Source organism: Propithecus coquereli, unplaced genomic scaffold, assembly GCF_000956105.1.
Source record: "Propithecus coquereli isolate 6110/MARCELLA unplaced genomic scaffold, Pcoq_1.0 Scaffold224, whole genome shotgun sequence".
Taxonomy (NCBI): domain Eukaryota; kingdom Metazoa; phylum Chordata; class Mammalia; order Primates; family Indriidae; genus Propithecus; species Propithecus coquereli.
The window spans coordinates 5,207,786-5,228,600 of NW_012147634.1; the positions used below are offsets into that span (position 1 = coordinate 5,207,786).

The window sequence follows — 20,815 nt, forward strand, 5'->3', positions numbered from 1 at the left end:
CATGGATGAAATATAACAGAGAAACATTCAAAACTCACGTGCCTAGGTCTGCTCTACTGATGTGTTAAAAACAAATACGGTAACCCCACCTTACCTCTAAATTACACGATATTGATAATTTTTCCCCAAATTTCAGCCACATTTGATCTTTCCACCCCAGTAGTGTGTGTACTCCTTCCCCAAGCCATCCTTCTCTACTCGGCTGTACCTCTCTCCAAAAAGTTCCCAGGGTGGCTCCACGGGGAAGGTTGTCTAATGGTGACACTGTAGCATCAGAACCACTTGGGCCCCAGTCCCTCCACCCGCAAAGCCTGATGCTGGGATCCCTCAACACTGCCAGGGGCTGCTGAGTGGGCCCCAGAGCCCTGGCTCACCTCCACAGAGATGTCATCCCGCGTGGCCAGGCTCTGGCTGACGGCGGCCAGCGATGCCTGCTCAATGTCTCGGATGCACCGGTTGATGCCATCGATGGAGTGGTCACACTCCCTCTGTCCAGGGGCCTTGTCCCTGGAAGGGACAGGGCACGTCGAACACAGGCTCCATGGGGCTCAGGTCCAACAAGCTGCCCCAGCCTTGGTGGGCCAGGAGCCCCTGTCCACTCCCCTCACCCAGTCAATCACCTCATTTAAGAAGGTATCCCCGACTTTGGCTGGCAACGCCTTGCTGCACATCCCATGCACTTCTGAATTTAACACTCGAGAGCACTCTACTTATTTCTTTTTTTTTTTTCATTTGAGACAGAGTCTCACTGTGTTGCCCAGGCTAGAGTGCTGTGGTGTCATCCTAGCTCACAGCAACCTCAAACTCCTGGGCTCAAGCGATCCTCCTGCCTCAGCCTCCCGAGTAGCTGGGACTACAGGCATGCGCCACCATGCCCAGCTAATTTTTTCTACATATTTTTAGCTGTCCAATTAATTTCTTTCTAATTTTAGTAGAGACGGGGTCTCGCTCTTGCTCAGGCTGGTTTTGAACTCCTGAGCTCAAACAATCCGCCCGCCTTGGCCTCCCAGAGAGCTAGGATTACAGGCGTGAGCCACCGCGCCCGGCCTCTACTTATTTCTGATAGAAAGGATGTGGCCTTGCCCTCCATCTCAGGCTGATGCCAGGCAACTGCAAAGGAAACAAGTTGGACTGGGGTTCTCCATTCACTAGCTTAAACATGGGACTAGTTTTAAAAAAAGGTCAGCACTATTTCCAGCATAAACATTCCGTGTTTTCTATACTGCATACTACTCACAGAGTCCTGGGCTACAGTAGGAGTTAAGATACATGGTGGGTTTTTCCTTGCAGGGCATTATGGAAGAAAGTTAACTGTGGTTTTGAGCTTCAGAAGCAACTGGGAGGCAAGATCTAACTAAGGAAAGAGATGCGTTTCATACTGTGGGGTATTAACTTTGGTTAACTTCAGAAATGTCATTATCTACTCAGGGGATGTTTTCTCAGGCTCCTACTATCACTAAGGAGATCAGAGACGCCCAGAGTTACTGTGGGCCCTAGAATATTATGCCTTATTAGCAAACTAAAGGTCATCCTAAATCCTGCTAAATAAACGATGGTGCTCTCTACCTAAGCTCCTAGGTACAGACAATGATCAGAAAGACTGGGACTAGAGCCACTGTGCCTGGCGGTGACCTTGGGAATGTTACCTAAATCCTTTCTGCCTATGTTTTTTCATCAGTGCAATGGATGCAATGGCAGTATCTACTTTACAAGACAGTTGTGACGATCAAATAAGGAAATACAGGTAAAATGCTTAAAACTATGTCTGGCATATAGTTAGTACTTAAGTTAGCTATTATTGTTGTGACAGGTGATACTGGTCCTGAAGAGACAAACAAACAGATGAGAAAGATCAACAATATTGCTATTAAGTAAAAACCCTGGTGGGCTGGTCCCCCTCCTGCCCTGCTTGGATGCAGGCTGGTACCTGCTCCAGGTGGGAGACTGACCTGATAGACGTGATGAGACCCTTGATGGAGTCGGACACGGTGTGGGAATGTCCGGCCAGCACGGACCAGGTGGGCGGGTCTTTGGGGTTGATGGCCAGAGAGCGTGCAGTGCGAATGAGGTATGACGAGCTCTCCAGCATGGTCTTGGCCGAGACCAGGATCGGTTCCTGTGCCTGGGAGCCCTGAGACCAAGCAGCAGAGGCATCGAGGTCAGGGTGTGCAGATGGCAGTGAATAAGCTGGGCCCTGGCAGGTCCTGTTCTTTACCACGTCACCACCTCTGCCCTTGGAAGGAGACATGGAGGACAGGGAACGAGGGAGATTGGCTCACACAGGCCAGCCTCAGTGGGAAACTGAGTCCCATGTCTGCTCCTTAAATAGCATTTTTTGAGTGTGACACAGCCCAAGAAAGAATCAGCCTCAAACCCATGCAAACAGATTGCCCTCCACATATAAGGCTAAGATAGTATCTCTCAAGAGCTGTGTAGTCACTGAATTTCATTAACTCAGTGCATGTAACGTCATCGACGACAGCAACAGTACCCTACATATTGACATTCTGGAGTTTGACCTATTCGCACTCATTCAGTGCCACACAAAATCAACCAGAGACCCGAGTATTATCCTTGCTGCAACATCTCCCCACCTCGGAGCTGATCTGGGCGGGGATGCTGACAAACTCAGGGTTGGATGCGAACGCCGTCAGGTTCTCCACAGCTTCGATCAGGGGCGCAGTGGCGATGCGACACTTATTGCGGTTGTCTTCGGAGAAATCCCCATCCAGGGCCTGGGGGGAGAAAACACGGAGCTCTTACCCCACGCAGTGGGAGCAGCACGCAGTGCCTAGTGGAAGGAGGCGGTTCGATGGGAATGCTGGCAATGTTTGGTGACTTCTCAAACAGCAAGAAAGGACTGACTGGAGAGACTCCTGCGACCAAGCAGAGGGCCCAGTTAGCAGTTGTAAGAAGCTGCACGTGTAGCTCACAGGACAGCTGACCTCACAGCCAGTCAACTCTCCACGCGCACGAAGTGGAGACACAGGTTCAAACGGTGCCCTGCTCCTCACTCCCCGTGAGCCACTGCGCCAGACCTGGCGGCTGAACTGCTTTCTTCCCTGCTTTTGAGACTCTGATTCTTGGGTTCTTCTTCTCTGTTTTCACTGGGATTAAGTCTATTCCCTCCCAAAAGATAAAAATACTTTAAATTGTGCAGCACTCGTAACTTTTGCTAAGTCTCACCTGGGTGTTCCTGGCTGACTGATGGGGGTAGAGCTGGCATAACGCCGTTTGTGAACGAACACAACGGAATCCAACGGGAAGGAACAAGCTGGCACTAGAGCTACCCCCGACCGTGTGGACGAATCTCACAAATGTAATGCATACTTAATTAAAGGCGCCAGACAGAAAAAGGGTACCTATGGTACAATTCCATTTGTGCAAAGTACAAAGCCAGGAGTTGGAGGGGAGTTCGTGGGGGTGGTTCTGGGTGCTGATGACGTTCTGTTTCTTGATCTGGCTGTAGTTACCCAGGTGTGTGCAGCTTCAGAAAATTCACTGGGCTCTACCCATGATGTGTGTTTTTCTCTCTATGTATCTTATGCTTCCTAATTTTTAAAAAGTTAGTAGCAAGTAACACAATGGCATTGCATGATCAGTCCCACTGCTGATTAATGGCCCGGATGGAAGAGAATACAGGAATGTGGCCTGTGACCCAGGCCAGGCTGCCTCACAAAAGGTTAACACTTGGATTCGAAGTTCCCCCACCCTGGACTGCACCTCCTCAAGAACAGGACTGGTAGAACCCACAGCCTGAGACCCTGCGACAGTACTCCTGCCTCCCCGGGGCAGGCTACATTTGAGAATGCAGTTATGTTTGCAGAAGAATGTAAACTTCCTTGTTAAATCATCAATTAAACTTTTAATTTAACCTTTATGAGCAATATATAAAGCCAATTTAGATAATTAGGGAAAAAAACAGGGGCCCTGGCATTACAAAACAAACCACATCTGAGATGGGAGAATTTCTGTTTTTCAGGAAGGCAAGAGGCGGCAGGCACCGTCAGTTTGAAGGCAATTTCTGAATAACGACTGCATACCAATCAAGCCTTGGCAGCCTGGGACAATAATTACACATCCACAATGCTAATATTGTCAGAGGAATTCCCACAGGCCCGGCTAATTTACTCACTAATATAGTGCCTGGCTCGCCTTGGCACGTGCCCTTCCCCCACCAGACAGGCACTGACCCTGCCCTCACCTCTCCATCCTGCGCTTCTCCCAGATCCAAAGGAAACCCGCACACTGCTACTTCTTGCTCACACACACGGCCGCATTTCTAACTGCCACTTAACGCACTTGGGAAACGCTGATTTATACCGCGGGAAACGCTGATTTATACCGCGGGCAATTGGGAAGTGAAGTCTTGGCACTCTGGTCTTGCCGCATCGTTAACATTGCTGACTGCTGGAGGGAGGATCCACTGGACTTCAGAGCGATCTGGGAACACCAGTGGGAGGTGGGGTGGGCGCCGCCTTGCAGAGCCTCACGCAAGTGGCCCCAGCACAGGCAAACGAGCAGAGCAAGCTGCTTTTAAGAGTGGACTTTGGAGCGAAAGGAATTCGGGCCCCAGCCCCACCAGCCGTGTGGCCTCTTCTGATCGCACCCCTCTGGCTAGGCAGATGGGGCTTCGAGCTCAAGGGGAGATGCTGAGCCTTCTCTCGGTGCTGCTCACCTTTCCTGCTTCTTACCTCTCCGCACTCTTCCCTTCCCCTTTCTGCTCCTACAGACCTCTCAGTCTACTAGGAAAAAGGGCATCTGATCGAGCCACCAGCCCTCAGGTGAATCTATTGAAACTGAAAAGATGACTACTCCAGGTAAACCTCCAGGAATGGCTTTCTGATGGTGCAGTTTCTCCCACGGACTGCACCCTTAGGATGAAGAAAGGGTTTTGTTTGGTTTTTTTTTTTTTTTTTGAGCACAGGCCTGAAAATCAGATATCACGGAGCCCACTGCCATTCACAGGACAGGGCCTTGAACAACAAGGACTGCTAGAGTGGCAAACTCCATCAATCACATTTTCCATTCTCAAAAAAGGAAAAGTTATTTCCTCCAAAAAAGGCATTTGGCATCAGAAAGCATGGTTTGTGCAGGTACTGTTTCACTTCTGAATTCTGCTTCCTCTGGGAGCAGCTGAGCCACTCAAGTCAACTGAATACTCGAAGCTGCCCAGTGGTGGGATTTTAGGCAGGCATGAGAGTTTCCATGCCATGTAAGTTCTAGGATACCAGCCATAATGATGGGAGGTTAAATTTATCTAGCCACAGGTCTACACCCCTCAAGACAAGGGCAACTCTAATCCCTGCTCAGCTCCTCCGAGTGTTCTCCTTTAGCAAAATCTCACAGAGATCTGGGAGAAACAATTTCTGTGTATGCACAAAATTAAAGACTCAGGGACTCAGGGGGTTAGAAGGGACCCTACAGATAATTCAATCCTAAACCCCCAATTTTCCAGACAATAAAGCCAGCACCCAGAAAGTGACATGAGCCGAAGTTGCCTTGCCACTTACTGGCACACCTCAAACCAGAACCCAAGACTCCCAGCTCCCTTCTTGCCCACCAACCTTAGACAAAGGTGACATGATTAAGGTAGTAAGAAGCCCAAGAGTCTTTTTCCTTTTCCTTCTGAAGAAACCTTACTTTACCAACCCAAACATAAGGATGACCAAGAAAACATACTTACGGCCAAGTCAAACTCGATTAAAGAGAGCTGGATAGGGTGTCTGTGGTACACACTGGAAGTGCTTAATTGCAAAACCCTGAGCTTTAACTCCGCCGCGAGGGGCAAGGCCAAACTTCAACTTCTCAGAAAAACAAATGCTGGTGTTGCATAATTTCTACTTGGCACCCAAACCTGAGTGGCTGCACATTTAAAATAACATTCCATTCCACACATCTGATTCAAGACTAGGTAACGAGCTGGGTGAAGAGAGAAAAGCAGGCAATGGTGCCCGCAGCCAGGGTTAGGGGCGGGTGCCCTTCTACCCTGCCCGGTACACTGAGCAGCGGCTGGCAGGCAGTATGGATGGACTCTTGCACAGCCGTGCTTAAAGAATGCCATCAGTGGCGATCTAAGACCCTGGGATGCACACTCTCTCCACGGGTGCTGATAGGCCAGCAGAGATACTCCCCTCCCTTCTTTGGACTGCAAGGGTGTGGCTGCTGGGATTTATGCTTGGGCACATTCTCATGGTTAAAAGAAAAAAAAAACAGCACTAAGAAGCATAAAATTTAGAGCAAAATGCAGTCATGAGGGCAGCTGTCTTAAACAATTAAATATTCATTTGTTTTTCTGTTTGACAGAATACTTAACTCTCCCTTCAAACAGGAAATCTACTCAGTGTCTAGTACCATGTGTTACAGTGAAATGACCTTTACCATCTTCCTGTTAGTAAATTAAAAACACAGCTCATGGCTCCCGGCAAACTCTGCCACACACTGGGAATTGAAAAACAGAGTGCGGAGGGGCAATATGTTCATGTCTGTTCCTCTTGCACTGCTGCTGTTCCCAGGGTGCACCCGGAGACAGAGGCCTTTATCTCTTCCATATTACAACCCCCCTCCGTCGCTCCTCTGATGTCTCCGCCTATCTTTTAGGCCATCACAAGAGCTCATTTGCTGCAGGGAATTGCAAAGAGGGTTTGACACTGTGACGAGAATCTGAAAAGAACATAAGATCTTAACAGAGATGCTTTATAGAGAGATAGGTCAGGATTTAAAACCAAGGAGGAGGCAGAAAAAGAAAGGGCTCCAGGAATCTCTATAGAATAAAGAGTTCTTTCCTTTTTTCCTCTCTTGGGCCATCTAAATATAATCTGTTTTCTAACGATCAGAAAAAGATCGACTTTAACTGAGATAAGTTAATTATGCAGCAACCAACAACGATGTCGCTGCTGTCAACTATATTGCTTTTTCCGTCCCCACCTCCCCCACGCTTACACACAAGCCCTGCAAACACAGCAAGGTCTTTCTTCCCAGCCTGCAGTGATGGATTAGTCTCTCCGTCCCAAAGAGCTGAACAGCACGCCAGGGCTGAGCCCAGGAGCTCAAGGGCCCTGGGGCCAGGGTTTGAATTCGGACCCACCACATACTGGCTGGTTTACCTTGGGAAAGTTACTTAACCTCTTTGTGCCTGTTTCCCATCTGAAAAATGGGGATAAGCACAGGGTGTTTGTGTGGACTGAACGAGTAATATATACAAAGCATAAAATAAACGTTTAAAAATGCAGGCTTTCTTAATTGCTAATGCCACAAACAATGATGGCAACTAAGGTGAGCTGCCCCTAGGATGGCATATGGGAACTGGCTGTGATTTACTTATTCATTTTCAACCTAGCTTATTATTGCCTTCAGACAGACAGGGTTTTTTCCTGTTTGTTCACTTTTTAATGGATTCTTTGTTTAAACAGCTAAGAAATTGCTGACTGGGGTTAAGTGCCCCGTGCTCTCAGCCAGCTTCCGACTGCTGCTGGGCTGATGTCCCCCCCTTTTGCCTCCTCTTGGCTCACCCTGCAGACTGCAGCGAAAGGAAAACGACGTGTGTAGTGTCCTATCCTCTGGTCAGAACTGGGAACCGTTACTATAGGACTTGTCCCAGCAACTCAGCAAACCCTCCTACCTGAACGAATCTGAAAACCCTTAAATAAAAAGCATTAACACTTCCAGTGCTTTTCCCTTCAGCGTGTTTGTGCAGAACTGGTATCTCGCCTCCCATGACAAGGCTCCTTTGAAGGCTGGGGATCGGGGGAGGGGGGACGATGCTGGGGTTTTTGTCTGTGGTCTGTTGTCCAGGCTGTGGCTGTTTTCCCACAAGCTCAGCTGCCTGCTGCCTGCTAGGTCCCAGCCGAGGGCAGACTGTGTTTGTGGCCTCAGCACTCACCTACAAGCGTGACAGCCGGGCTACTTCCATTTCCTCCTTGCAGGTGAGCCCTGCCCCACCTACGCCCATGGACTTTAACACAAAGATGAACATCTTATGAACACAGAACACTCTGTTTTGAAAAGCTGACTCTCCATTCCATTTAAAAATTTTAAACAGCTATAAACAGAATATCACAGGAGATTTTAAAGTGACTTTTCTATAATTTCCCACTCCCTTCTCCCTCCACCTACCTTCTTGGTCCAGATATATCCAACAACAATTGGCAGAGCCCTCTACCAGCCTACTCAAAACCACCCCACAGAAACATACAGTTTAAGTAAAAACAGCATGTTTGCTACCCAAGCATAGTGCCAAGAGAGGCCCAACATCTTCCAACCGGATTTCTGTCCCTAAGCTCCTCACGTACAGAATTTGGGGAGGCCCCTCTCCCCACCATCTAGAAGGTTAGTACAGACTAAGGCTGTTGGTTTTTCATGACAAATGTCTCCATCATTAAGGGACTCCCCTTCGGTGACATAAATCACGAGAGTAAATTAGAAGTTAAACTTTACCAGACAGAAGCTTGGGATAGCAGAGCTGGAAGGCTGCCCCTCTTTCCCCATGGCAAGAGAAGTTCCAGGGATTACTAAAGTCTGTAGTCCAGACCTACCTTGATGGTCTTCACCAGGTTGGCGGTGCTGTTGGCGACTTCCTTGGCCGACTGGACAAAGTGCCTCTTGGCCACCGGGTTGGCTGTCTTGGATGAGGCGATGCGGCAGGCATTGCACAAGGCTGAGGTGTGCTTGGCGACTATGGTGGCAGCTGACAGGACCTACAAAACATGGAGCTAGGTTGGGGGCGCCCTACGCTTCAGTGTGCAGGGGTCCACCCTGGTCCCCAGCCTTGGATTCCTCCTCAACTCACCCATCCAGAGCCTGTGTAATGGGTGTCTATCTCTGCCACCCCCAAAGTCACTCCAAGAAAGCAGAGGGCAAGAAATATCAAGCAAGAGAGAATTAAAGAAAAGGAAAGGAGGTGCCGATGTGGTGGTGGGCATGAGCTGGGCCCCCGAGAGTCTTCAAGGGGATGCAGTCAGCCAGCCCTGGGGACCCCTAAATACAAGGTCAGACCTTGGTCTAGACATGGGCAATTTCAAATTGTCTAGTAGTCACATTAAGATAAGTAGAGAAACAAGAGAAATTACATGTTTTATTTAATTTGGTACATCTAAAATATTTCATATAATCAATTTAAAAATACTATTAATGAGATTTTATAATCTTTTTTCATACCAAGTCTTTGAAACCCAGTGTGTTTTTTATATTTCCTTACAGCCCATCACAATTTGGACTAGCCACACATCAAGTGCTTAACAGCTACATGCAGCTGGTGGCCGCCATGTCGGGGAGTCCAGGTCTGGATGAGCAAAGTGAACAACATCCACAGGTGGGCTGTTGGCACCTAACTGAGGGGTCTGGCTCAGGAGTGTCCACAGGCTCCGCCCTCCTCCTTCAACTCATTTGCTCTCCTCAGTCCACCTGCTCCGCTTTGCGGATGCTGGTGACACCCCTTTGGACTTACTGGAAGGGCAAGGAATCCCAGGGACACTGACACACCAGCTCTCAGCCCTGCTTTAGGTCCCAGCGGTCACACTGGACATGTCACCCACAAGACTGCCTCTGCTACCCCGTGTCAGCCACTTCTCCTCCTTTCGGTACACACTGCTTTCATAAGTGACCAGGACCTCATGCTACTTTGGGTATGAGAAGTGTCACAAAATGTCACGTCCTGTCCATTCCTCAAATGTCTCCCTGGCTCCTTTCTGTGCTGCAGATTCTAATTCAACTTCGAGGCCTGGCTCAGTGCCATCATCTCCGGGAAGTGATCCCTGACAGCTCCCTCAGAGGATTCATGGCACCTTCCTTTGTATATCCCTGGCATTGTCATCATACCCTGATCACCGCATTTTCCAAACTTTGCCCAACAGTCTAAGAGCCAAGGGAGTGAAAGATCAGGTCTTACTCATGTTGACCCCTTAGTGCTGCGTACAGACACAGACAAGCCTTCGATGTACGCCCCCCCAAACAGAAGACTCCTCATAAATCTCACTGATTACTTCACCCCTCTTACCTTTCAGCACCCCATTTCAAAGCACCTAAAAGTGTCCACTTTCACCCTTTTTTGCAATATCCCCCCACCTAGTCATTATCTACAGTGCTGCATTCAGCTGCATTTTGTGAGCTCTGAAAGAACAGGATTCTTTCCCAATTTCTCACGCTCTCCCACAACCCACCCAGAGGAGCTCAAGGACTCGCAAACCTCACATCCTCCCCCGTGGTTACCTGCGACGGGCTGCTGTCAGGGTCTACCAGGTTCTGGCACGCCATCTGGATGGCCTGGTTAGCCCTGGCAAACTGGATGGGGTCCACTAGGCCCTGGTGGCCTGCCTGGCTGTTTGGATCAGAGATGCCGACCAGGTATGCAGCCTGGAAAAGGAGGAGAAAAACCATAGCTCAGGCTTTGTGCTCCTCAATGAGCCTGTCTGTAGGGGACAACAGTTCCCACTGTACACATAGCAGTTGTGCTCAGGCACTCCTTGGTGCAAGCTGGTCAGGGCAATCTCATCCCTCTCGCCAATGAGGGTGTATCGGTAGATAGGCTTCTGCCAGCTTGACATGCCAGCAGGAGTTTGCTGCAGGCTTCAGGAACAAAGTCTCCTTGTTCTTAAGAGAGCCTCAAGAAGTTCTTCTTTGGGGCTTGGACAAGGATGGACGCAGCCATGGTGGCTCTGGCAGCCACCTTATGACCATAAGGCTGCCCAGCCTCAGCATGAAGCTGACTCTCCAGCTGGCAGACAGGAAGGGCAGAAAACAGTGGGTGCAAATTGATGGTGTGGAACTGCTGGGTCAGCTGGCTCTGGAGCCTGCCCTCCCTGAGGGTCTGTCATCTCAGAGCTTACTGTGTCCTTGTTGTTTAGGTCAGTATCTCCAACAGAAAGAGTCTTCCCTTGGTAATTCAGTAAGATGGCCCAGAAAACAACAACAAAAAAGACAGCATTTGTTTCCCAAGAAGACAAGGGGCTATAAGAGAAGGTCTTCTCTTTGGCTTCCCTTTGGATGTGTCAGCCAAATGACAGGGAGAAAGCAAATCTGTGACCAGGAATTCTGACCTTCACTCATTTCCCCTGGGATGTGAGGGAAGGATAAGGGTAGAGAATTTCATACCCCAAACTAGGAATGTTTCTCTTTGGTTCGGTAAAATCTTCTACGTTCAAGGGAATTGTCAAATGACAAATCCTTCAAGGTAGACGCTGACATGTGCATTAAAAATGCACAGGATAGTCAAAGAAGGGCAAGGAACATGCCATATCATGTCTCTGCAGGATGGTGTCCAATTTTCTCTTTCTCTGATCCTAAAATGAACATGACTAACCTTTTTGCAATTCTAAAGCCTCAGAAAATGTAAATGATTTAGTGCTTATTTTTCCAGCTCAAAACAACTCACCTATAAGAATGACCACAAAAATAACAACAACCACCAAAGGTTGGCCTGAGCCTGTACACTGGGTCTGCAGTATTCACTGTTCTCCCTTGCCTGGCCCCAGCTGCTCTGCCGCTGGCAGGTACCTGGCCGATATTCCGTCTAAATGCGCCAGCCAGGACAGGAGCCACTGCCTTTCCAGTGGTTTCTGGGGTGGTGCTCGGAGAAAGAGGTGAAGCTGGAGCCCCCCGTGCCTCCCACAGGGATCCGGCACAGGGCGCAAAGCTGCACCAGGACAAGCCCCTTACCTGAGCCGCAGCCTCCGTCAGCCCACAGAGAGCCTTGGATGCAATTCCCACGCATTCCCCAAAGGCAGGGAGGTCCCCGGTCTTGGCGTTCTGTGAAATCCCTGCCATTGACTCACCCAGAACCTATAAAACAAACAGCCAGCAGTATTTTCTATCCAGCACTGCTTCAAAACAAGGGGTAAAGGAGGCTACGCTTCCAACTTTAACATTCAAAGCTGCTTAATTTATAATATTTGCTCTTTTCTCCTTATTTTCATTAAGAAGAGATTTAAGAGAATCATATCATTTCTGTTCACAAAGAGATATCAATAATGAAAGTACGAGCCTTTGACCCCAAAGTTATCTATACCTCCCAAGGAGATAACAATTAATACACACAGACAATAGAATACATACAAGACATCCCATGGGTGAATGGTCTAAACTGAGAACTATAGTTCTTAGAATACAAAGATCACATCCATTGAGCTGCAAGTGAAGTCATACATAGAAAGCAAAAGACGTACCTTCGAGATATCATTTGTTTACTTATTGACAGTAAAATTTAAACATATCTTTGTTAAGTACGTTTCCTAAATACTTTCAGTATTTTGCCTTATTTTGGAAATCACTGGTGTGTTCTTTCTTCAGAGATCTTACAATAACAGCTGAAAGGGACTTTAGTATTTAGAATTCAACCCAGAGGGGTCAAGGTGACACAGGTCACACGGGCACAGGTAGGGTGCCTGTTGCAAATCTGCTGTTCTGCCTTATAGGGACCTCATTCTGTACCAGGAGGGCTGGTCATGTCTTCCAGGGTCACAGATGATGGCACTGCAGGATGTTCAACCCTCTGGAAAGACTATGGCATTGCCAAGTCTAGAACCAAGGCAAAGCTCTGCACTGGTCTATAAGCCATCATGGGTGGGGAAATGAAAGAAATTCTCTAAAATTTCTTAGATATACAAAATAATCCAGTTTACATAAGGATTTGCAAAGCAAAGCAGTTAGAGGGGATTTTTATGTACAATATTTCTCCCTCCCTCCTAATCCCACATTCCTCTTTAATCTGAGTATGTAAAACGTATGAGTCTTCCCTTTAGACCATCTGTAATTCCACACGCGATGCTAGACAGAGGAAATTCTGGTCTTGGCCCTTCTGACACCACCAATACAGAAGTTTCTCCAAAGCCAACCCAAAAGTGATGGAAACAACACGCAGCTGTGCTCTGGGGGCATGCATTCACCTCCCTTGCATTTCATTTTTGCCTACTGATTTTGAGGTATCTTCATAAGACACTGGTACAAAGACTTTTTTCTCTAATCGTCACACCCATCAAATTAAATACTAAGGAATAAGGTTTTGTTGAGCAGAGGGGGTAAGACGGGGGCGGTAAGGCACAAGTCATTGTATTATCTTAGGTTTTTTCAAAACCCCACCCCCTGTCGAAAAACAAAACGAAACAATTTTCACTCCCCTTGAGAATACATGCTAGGGATAGCTGGCAAACAAAACACACAAGAGGACCCCGTATAATAATCCAAGGTCGCTGAAGGACTTCCCACATCAGTTCAGCACCAGGGGTAGAAAATACATGATTTGATTCACATTAAGACCCATCTGTGATATGATACAAGCAGTGGTTCTCAAAGTACAGTTCCTGGGCCACAAGTCAGGCCCTCAGAGCTTGTCAGAAATGCAGACACTCAGCCTCATCTCAGACCTACAGAATCAGAAACCGGGGGTAGCCCTGCAGTCTGTGTTTAACAAGCCCTCCAGTTGATTCTGATGCGCCCTCAAGTCTGAGAAGCACCTGGGCAAAGGGTGCAGCCCTACAGGCAAGCAGATATTCACAAAGCATGTTTACACTCTTCCCCAGCGAGGAGCACTGAGAACCTCTGAATTACAGCACAACGGGCTTACCTTGGAGTTTTCCATCACACTCTCAATGCAGTCAAAGTACGAGAGGTCACTCACAGGTTCGTTAGGATTGTCCAGCATGCCCTTGACAGTCTACGGAAGGAGAACACAACTTAAAAAGCAGGCGTCATAGCACAAGAGAAATTCAACACAAGATACTATGAACGTCCCCTCTATATACAAGATTCTGGTCACGATCAGGCATTTACTGAGATTCCTGAGAAGAATTTAGATGGTAGTATCATGACCACAGACCTCCTGCTAGGAACACAACACTGAAAGGGGGTGGGAAGGGGGGAGGTGTGTGTTTTGGGTTAGCTTTGCTAGAGGTGAGAATCTCGTTTCCCATTGTGAAGGAGAAGCATGACATCCCCAGAAGAATAAGACGTTTTTAAAAAAGAAATCTGAATGTTAATGCAAAGCAACACATTCATAGTCCATTAGCACAATTTCTCTGCTAATTCTGGATAATTCTAAGGAGTTTAAACATCAAAGAACTTATTGATTCATTTGTTCATGACTAGTAAGAAACCTCAGTTTTTCCAATCCTGGAACTTTTAACAGAAAGGCATGAAAGAAGGTAATTCCCCAAAACTGTCCACTGGGATGGTTCCTTTATTTTTAATTTAAAAAGTATAGAACATATGCACTCTTGTTTAGGTCCCCATCGAGGAAATAAATGGGTTATGGGGCCACCTATTTCTTGACTTTGTCTCTAAGCCACTGAAAACCATCACTAGCTTTCACGTTGTAATGACCTTTGATCAACACCTGTGCTCACCACTTTTCCAGGGGCGGAAAGCCTGGGGATGCAGCCGTTCAACCTCCTCCCCATTGAGCATTAGGGCTCAGCAGCCTTTAGGGCACAGCCAACAAAAAGACATAGTCATTTGAGTTGGGGGGATCAGTAAGTATTGAGAACTGCTGAGCTGTTCAGTCAAAGACAGGAGGGAAAGAGGGCAGTGTAAGTAGTGAGCTCACTACATTCAAGAACCTCCTCTTACTCCTTGGATCAAAATGGTTTTAGTAACAGAAATCTTGAAATAGTCATAATTTTGGCAACCAAGGATACCATTAAGGGACAGAGTACTGGCACCCAGGCCAACAGAGCTCATTTAGAGCAAAAGCCCACATATTTATATTTGCAAATACGAACAGAGCAGAGGAGGGCAGTCATTCAGCCAATGTAACAAACTTTCTCAACTACTTTCAGAATGCCATGGTCCTGTGGCCCCGTCTCACTTCCAGCTGTGCACAATGGCCTAAAGCCATCATCAGGACCTCCATCAAGTGCTTCAGATGCTGCAATGGGTATTCCCACCATGCCACTCACCCAGAATACTAAATTCACTTTGGGTACAACCAGCCCGGATCTGTTGAGATTTGGCTGTTTCAATATAATCTACGTTGGTTAGGACTGGTTTACATACACGTAGGCACGCTGATTTTACGTTTACCCACATGCATTCCACGGGAATGCATACATTTTCAATTACAAATAACACAAATATGAATATAAACTGAAAAGCACCCACACTGTGTGTGGGCCAGGGGGGGCCCTACAGCCACTATGATTGCGAGTAGTAAATGTTAGTAAGATTTCCTCAAGTCCCCCTACATGTTACAGAATAAAACATACGGGGACATCATTTTTACTCAAAAACACACCTATCCTTGCCTCTTTCTCCCAGTTGTTTCAGGATAATTTTTCCAATATTTTTTGGTTATCTTCAGCCTACATTCAATACTGCAGACCTCTTCCTGTTTGAAATAAAGAATCCTTTAACAAAATAAATCTCATCCTGGTGGGAAAAGGGGAAGTGGGATGATAATCCCACCAAATATAATTTTTCTTCTGTTCTTTCTCACTTGGATTGGAACTTTGATCTCAATAGTCTCCCGGGAAAGATAAGAAAACCTTTAAAGGCACATAAGATCAGCGTGCCTACGTGTATGTAAGGCAGTCCTAGCCAACACAGGTTATGTTGACACGGCCAAATCTCAGTAGGTACAGGCTGGTTGTACCCAATGCACCTTTAGTTTTAGAGGAGAGGAAACCAACCTTACAGAGAAAGGATGGAAAGACACACACAGACATAAACGTTCACCACCCCTGGGACCTACCTCAAGCTCTCGGAGGGCATTGTCACACTCTTTCTGGCCGGGAGCTTGTTGGGTGCATAGAGTGATGAGTTGATTGATGCTCTCTGTCACAGCTCTGGGAAAGAAAGAAAAAAAAAATTTTTTTTTTTTTTAAATCAACAGTAATTTCCCAAAAATGCTTTTGCAGGTTCACCAGAAATACAATTAATTCGCTATTCAGGCAGGGGTCCCCCCCAGGAAGGCTCCTCCACAGAGGCTCTGCACAACCGAAAACAAACCATACCCAGGGAAGATAAAATGAGAATCCCTCCCCCTGCTTCTGATTACTGACTGATTTACCCTTAAGGGGTCCTAATACAGTTGACCGCCTGGGTTTGAACGACACCAATCCAGTTATATGTAGATTTTTTTTCATTATAAGTTACATGGACTGTGCCTGCCTCTCCTACTCTCCCTTCTACCTCTGCCACCCCTGAGATAACAAGACCAACCCCTCCTCAGCCCACTCAACAAGAAGACCTTTATCATGACCCACTTCCACTTAATAAATAGTAAATACATATTTCTCTTCCTTATGATTTTCTTAGTAACATTTTCTTTTCTCTAGCTCCCTATAAGAATATAATATATAATACGTATAACGCACCAAGTATGTGTTAATGGACTCATCGGTAAACCTTCTGGTCAACAGGCTATTAGTGGTTAAGTTTTGGGGGAGTCAAAAGTTATACGTGGATTTTCAGTTGTGCAGGGGATTGGCGCCCCTAACCCCTGTGTTGTTCAAGGGTCAACCGTAGTTCTCTTTAAAAAGTATGGCTATCTTTTAATATATTCATAAGAGAATTCGCAATGAAGTTGCAAAAAGCAAAGAGAACATATTAACGCTGTTTAAGACCCTTAATTAGCAGCTCACAAGGAATAAGATTACCTGAGCAATTTGAAACATTTTGTAAACTTTTTAATACAGCAGACATAAAATAAACTGTACTTATGATTTTAAAATCTCTACTTTCTACTAAGTTCTATATGATTGACTAGTTCCTAGAAGTTATTCCAAAATTATTCTTTAAAATAGCTATTTTCTTTGTTAATATTAATAGGAATAAATTACAGACTGTTGCATGATTTTACTTGTGTTTCTATTCACCTTAGAACATAAGGGGCGGTCCAGATTTTTTCCTACATTGACAAGGGTTCTACCCCCTCCTGAGCTGCCCCTGCTTAATTTGTCTTAAGTTATAATATAGATAATTTAGAAAGTCATTGCCCATTTTGAATTAGTTTTTTTTTTAAATAAGGTGTAGGATATGGGTCATGGGTTTTTTTTTTTTTTTAATTTTTACATATGGAAGTCCAATTGTTCCAGCCACATTTGTTGAAAGACTGTCCTTTCTCCATTGAATTATTTCTGCAATTGGTCATATTTGTGTGGGTCTACTTCTGGACTCCGTTCCATTGTTCTAGGTGTTTAACCTCTTGCCAGTACCACAGTCCTAACTACTGTAGCTTTATACTAAGTCTTAAAATTGAATACCTGTGCCTTTTATAAAGGAAAAATCTGAGAGAGATGAGATAAACTCCCTAAGGGGATGCTATTAATACAAAGAAAGAGCAGATGACCGGGCACGGTGGCTCACACCTGTAATCCTAGCTCTCTGGGAGGCCAAGGTGGGCGGATTGTTTGAGCTCAGGAGTTCGAGACCAGCCTGAGCAAGAGCGAGACCCCATCTCTACTAAAAATAGAAAGAAATTAATCGGACAACTAAAAATATATAGAAAAAATAGCCGGGCATGGTGGCGCATGCCTGTAGTCCCAGCTACTCGGGAGGCTGAGGCAGGAGGATCGCTTGAGCCCAGGAGTTTGAGGTTGCTGTGAGCGAGGATGTCACGGCACTCTAGCCTGGGCAACACAGTGAGACTCTGCCTCAAAAAAAAAAAAAAAAAAAGAGCAGAAACAAGACTTAAACCCATGCTTATCTGTTTCCAAAGCCAGATCCATTACTCTTTTCTGCAAGGTTCATAACTGGCAGGGCCCAGAATTCTATTCACAGTATTTCTAATCACTGCAGCTAAAGGGCAACTTAAAACAAAACAAACAAAAACAAAATAGGGCACATATTGCTGTTAATCTCCAACACTGTCTAATATAAAAGATGCCTCACTTTATTAGCTAAATTGGTTTTGCAGCTTTCTACAGCATATCAAATTAGATGGAAAATGATGCTGTCAGTGTACAAAAGCAATCAGCTTAATTGTTTGATGAGGAGATACTGCTTTCAATTTTAAATTTAAAAAGAAAAACATTCCCAACTCCAGAAAGAATTGCAAAATAGTTTTTGTGAGATTGACTCTGGTGATTTCATTTACTTGGAGAATAGTGCTTAATTAAGGTGTCTTGGGAAACACTGAGCTCTCCGTGGTGCAAAACAAAACAAGTGGGATAGCAGGACAATCCTAGTTCCAAGGGCCATGGAGGGTGTGGCCCATGATGTCCATATATGAATGTCCTTGGGAGAGTCCAATGCAGTGTTCTGTGTAGTGACCTTCAAAACACACTTCTGAGTGGACAGGCTGGCACATGCCAACACACAATGGGAGAAGAATGCTGTGATGACACGATCCTTTGGAGAATATTTGTACCCATCACAGAAGCTTTCCACTTAGCTTAATTCTCCATGTTTCCTGTTTATCTGTATTTTTTCAAAACTTAGTTTCTATAGACTTTTCCATTAGAAACGAAGTGTTTATAATTGGTGAATCCAGAGGACATACAGCTGTGAGAAAGCTGCCAGCTTCGCTATTCTTCTTTTTTTGTGCATGTGAAAATTTTTCAAATAAAGTTTGAGATTAAAACAAAACAAAAAACAGACCAAGAATTTGTGGTTAGATAATCCATAAAAGTGCCAGCACTGCAACACACGGGTAGTATCGATCCACGGCTAAGTAGCATTCTTTAGGTATCATTAATTCCCATAACTCACTTTTCAATCTGGATTACATATAGCCAAATAGTAAACTAGGTGGTTGAGAGGAAAACAGTGTGTGAATTTGATAATAAAAAATAATATTTTTATGTTTCAAACTATAGCAGTTATGCATAAGAGCAAAGAATTGGAGGTAACCCAAATAGGTAACAATAAGGCATAGGTTAAAAAAATATACAGCCCACAACAGAATTCTGGGGACCCATTAAAAGTCACAGTGTGTAGCATATTACTAATGTCATGGAAGAATATTCATGTTACATGATTAAGCAAAATAAAATTTGCAAAATGGTATAAACAGTATGGGCCCACCATACTGTTTTTTTCTGTATGCATAGAAAAATGACACGTATAAAAATGTTAACAGTAATTTTATAATGTTATTTTTAAAGAAAAAATTTCAATAAATCTACTCCCAAATTAGAAATTAATCAATTTACATTATCATAAAAAATATGGCTAAAGTTAGCAGGGTCTCTGTTCTATGTAAATTCAAATAGGCCTGAACCACAGTTACTTTTATTTTTTCTGCTTTTTTTTAATGATCAAAGCTATATAAACTTATTTTTAAAAATATGAAAAAGTTAAATAACTATAATTCCACCATCTAAAGATAACTTTTTGCATATTTTATTCTTTATCTAGGCATATCTAGCTGTTCTTCAGTTTTTTAAAAAATCGGGATCTACAACCTCAGAGGTTAAAAAGAACTTTCTAAAGTGAAAAGCATTTAGTGTTCAGAGATACTGAATTGATGCAGTTGAAGCTCTGGCTGGAAATTTTATATAGACACGGAATTGGGGCAGGGTGGGAGAAGAAAATCAACCAATTTGCGCTTCTGATTACCTATTAAGTACAAATCACCCAATAAGGAGCTTGGAGGGAAAAAAGCAGCATAAGACATCTCCCTTCCTCCAGGGAAGAGGGGCTGGGGAAAGGAGGAAGAGCAAATCAAAATCCACCCACATGCAGTGCCCAGGTTATAGTATGCACAAGGCACAGGGAATTAAAAAGTAATATAGTATAAATCTGTCCAGGATGGCAAGGTGCTTGTAGTCTAGTTGGAGAGATAAGACAATGAGAAGACAAAACACAAAGAAGTTAGGCCAAAGAAAGCAGTGACCAGGCATGACACCAGACAGGACACGATGGATCGCTTGAATAAGAGGCCAGACAACGTGGGGGCTCACAGGGAGCCTCGAAAAGAGTTAAGCCTTAACCATGGGGCACGGGTTCCGCATGAAAGGGAGGCTCAATGTGGACTGAAGCACTTGGAAAAGGCAGGGCCGAGTGAGATCCTGATTTGGATAAAGGGGAGAGAACATTCTAGATAAGACCAACAGAGAGAACAAAGGCCTCATTTGCATTTTCTATTTTATAGAGTGGAAGTAGCCTGTTAGATTATCCTTTTTCACAGTCTCTGGAGGGAGAAGGAAACCTGCCCCGCAGGAACCTCAAACTCAAAGGGAGCCAGGAACTGTAGGTTCCTAGGGAAGCAGCTGAGAACCCTGCCTGGCTCGGTCTGATGCTGGCAGTCGTGCGCATGAAGGCTTCTCAGCTCTGGAGTCCTCCTGGCCAAGGTAACTAACTGTGCAGTGAACAGAGGCTCAGGGAAGGTGCTCAGAGGTAGGAGTACCAGCTGTTTTGCAAGTACCAGGTGATTTTCCATTTCCTTGACAAGTTGAGGGAGCATCACCAGCCCCTGGTTGGGGAAAAAGGCTGATTAATGGTTGGCAAAGGGTCTCCAGCTCTACCCGACTCCTCAGAAAAGAGCCAGAGCCCCATCAGCTATGTGGGAAGAAGACGAACAAGCTGCACACTAAATAGAAAACAACTTCCTCTCCCTTAGGCACTCAAAACCAAGGGGCTGGAGTTTCCAAATGTACCTGGGCTCAGAGGCAGAATTCAGAGCAGAGGAAAAGGACATCCTCCACCTTTTCTCCAGAACAAACCTCTTTTCCCAGAGCAGGAAGGACCAGAGAGACCACAAAGAACAAGGTCAACAAGACTGCTGACACAGGAGCAGGACAGAGACAAGTCGGTCCAGGCCTGGGTCCCCGCAGTGGCATTTCCGGGGCCTTTGGGAACATGCACGTGAAAGACAGGAAGGTCTTGGCCGTCTCAAGAACAGGGAGGGCAGTGGAACTGAAGACTGAGGATGACGATGATCGGATTT

General features: G+C 45.7%; 1 protein-coding gene across 1 annotated transcript in view; it reads right to left on the reverse strand.

Annotated features, from left to right (window-relative positions):
* Positions 1–20,815, reverse strand: part of TLN2 (talin 2) — a 176,561-nt gene that overhangs the window by 71,173 nt on the left and 84,573 nt on the right. Inside the window, exons 30-37 of the mRNA XM_012645035.1 lie at positions 15,677–15,770; positions 13,556–13,645; positions 11,653–11,775; positions 10,207–10,350; positions 8,535–8,696; positions 2,595–2,735; positions 1,950–2,131; positions 375–507 (exon numbers count right to left, since the gene is read on the reverse strand). Coding sequence (XP_012500489.1) covers positions 375–507; positions 1,950–2,131; positions 2,595–2,735; positions 8,535–8,696; positions 10,207–10,350; positions 11,653–11,775; positions 13,556–13,645; positions 15,677–15,770 — 1,069 coding nt within the window. The remainder of the gene's footprint in view (positions 1–374; positions 508–1,949; positions 2,132–2,594; positions 2,736–8,534; positions 8,697–10,206; positions 10,351–11,652; positions 11,776–13,555; positions 13,646–15,676; positions 15,771–20,815) is intronic.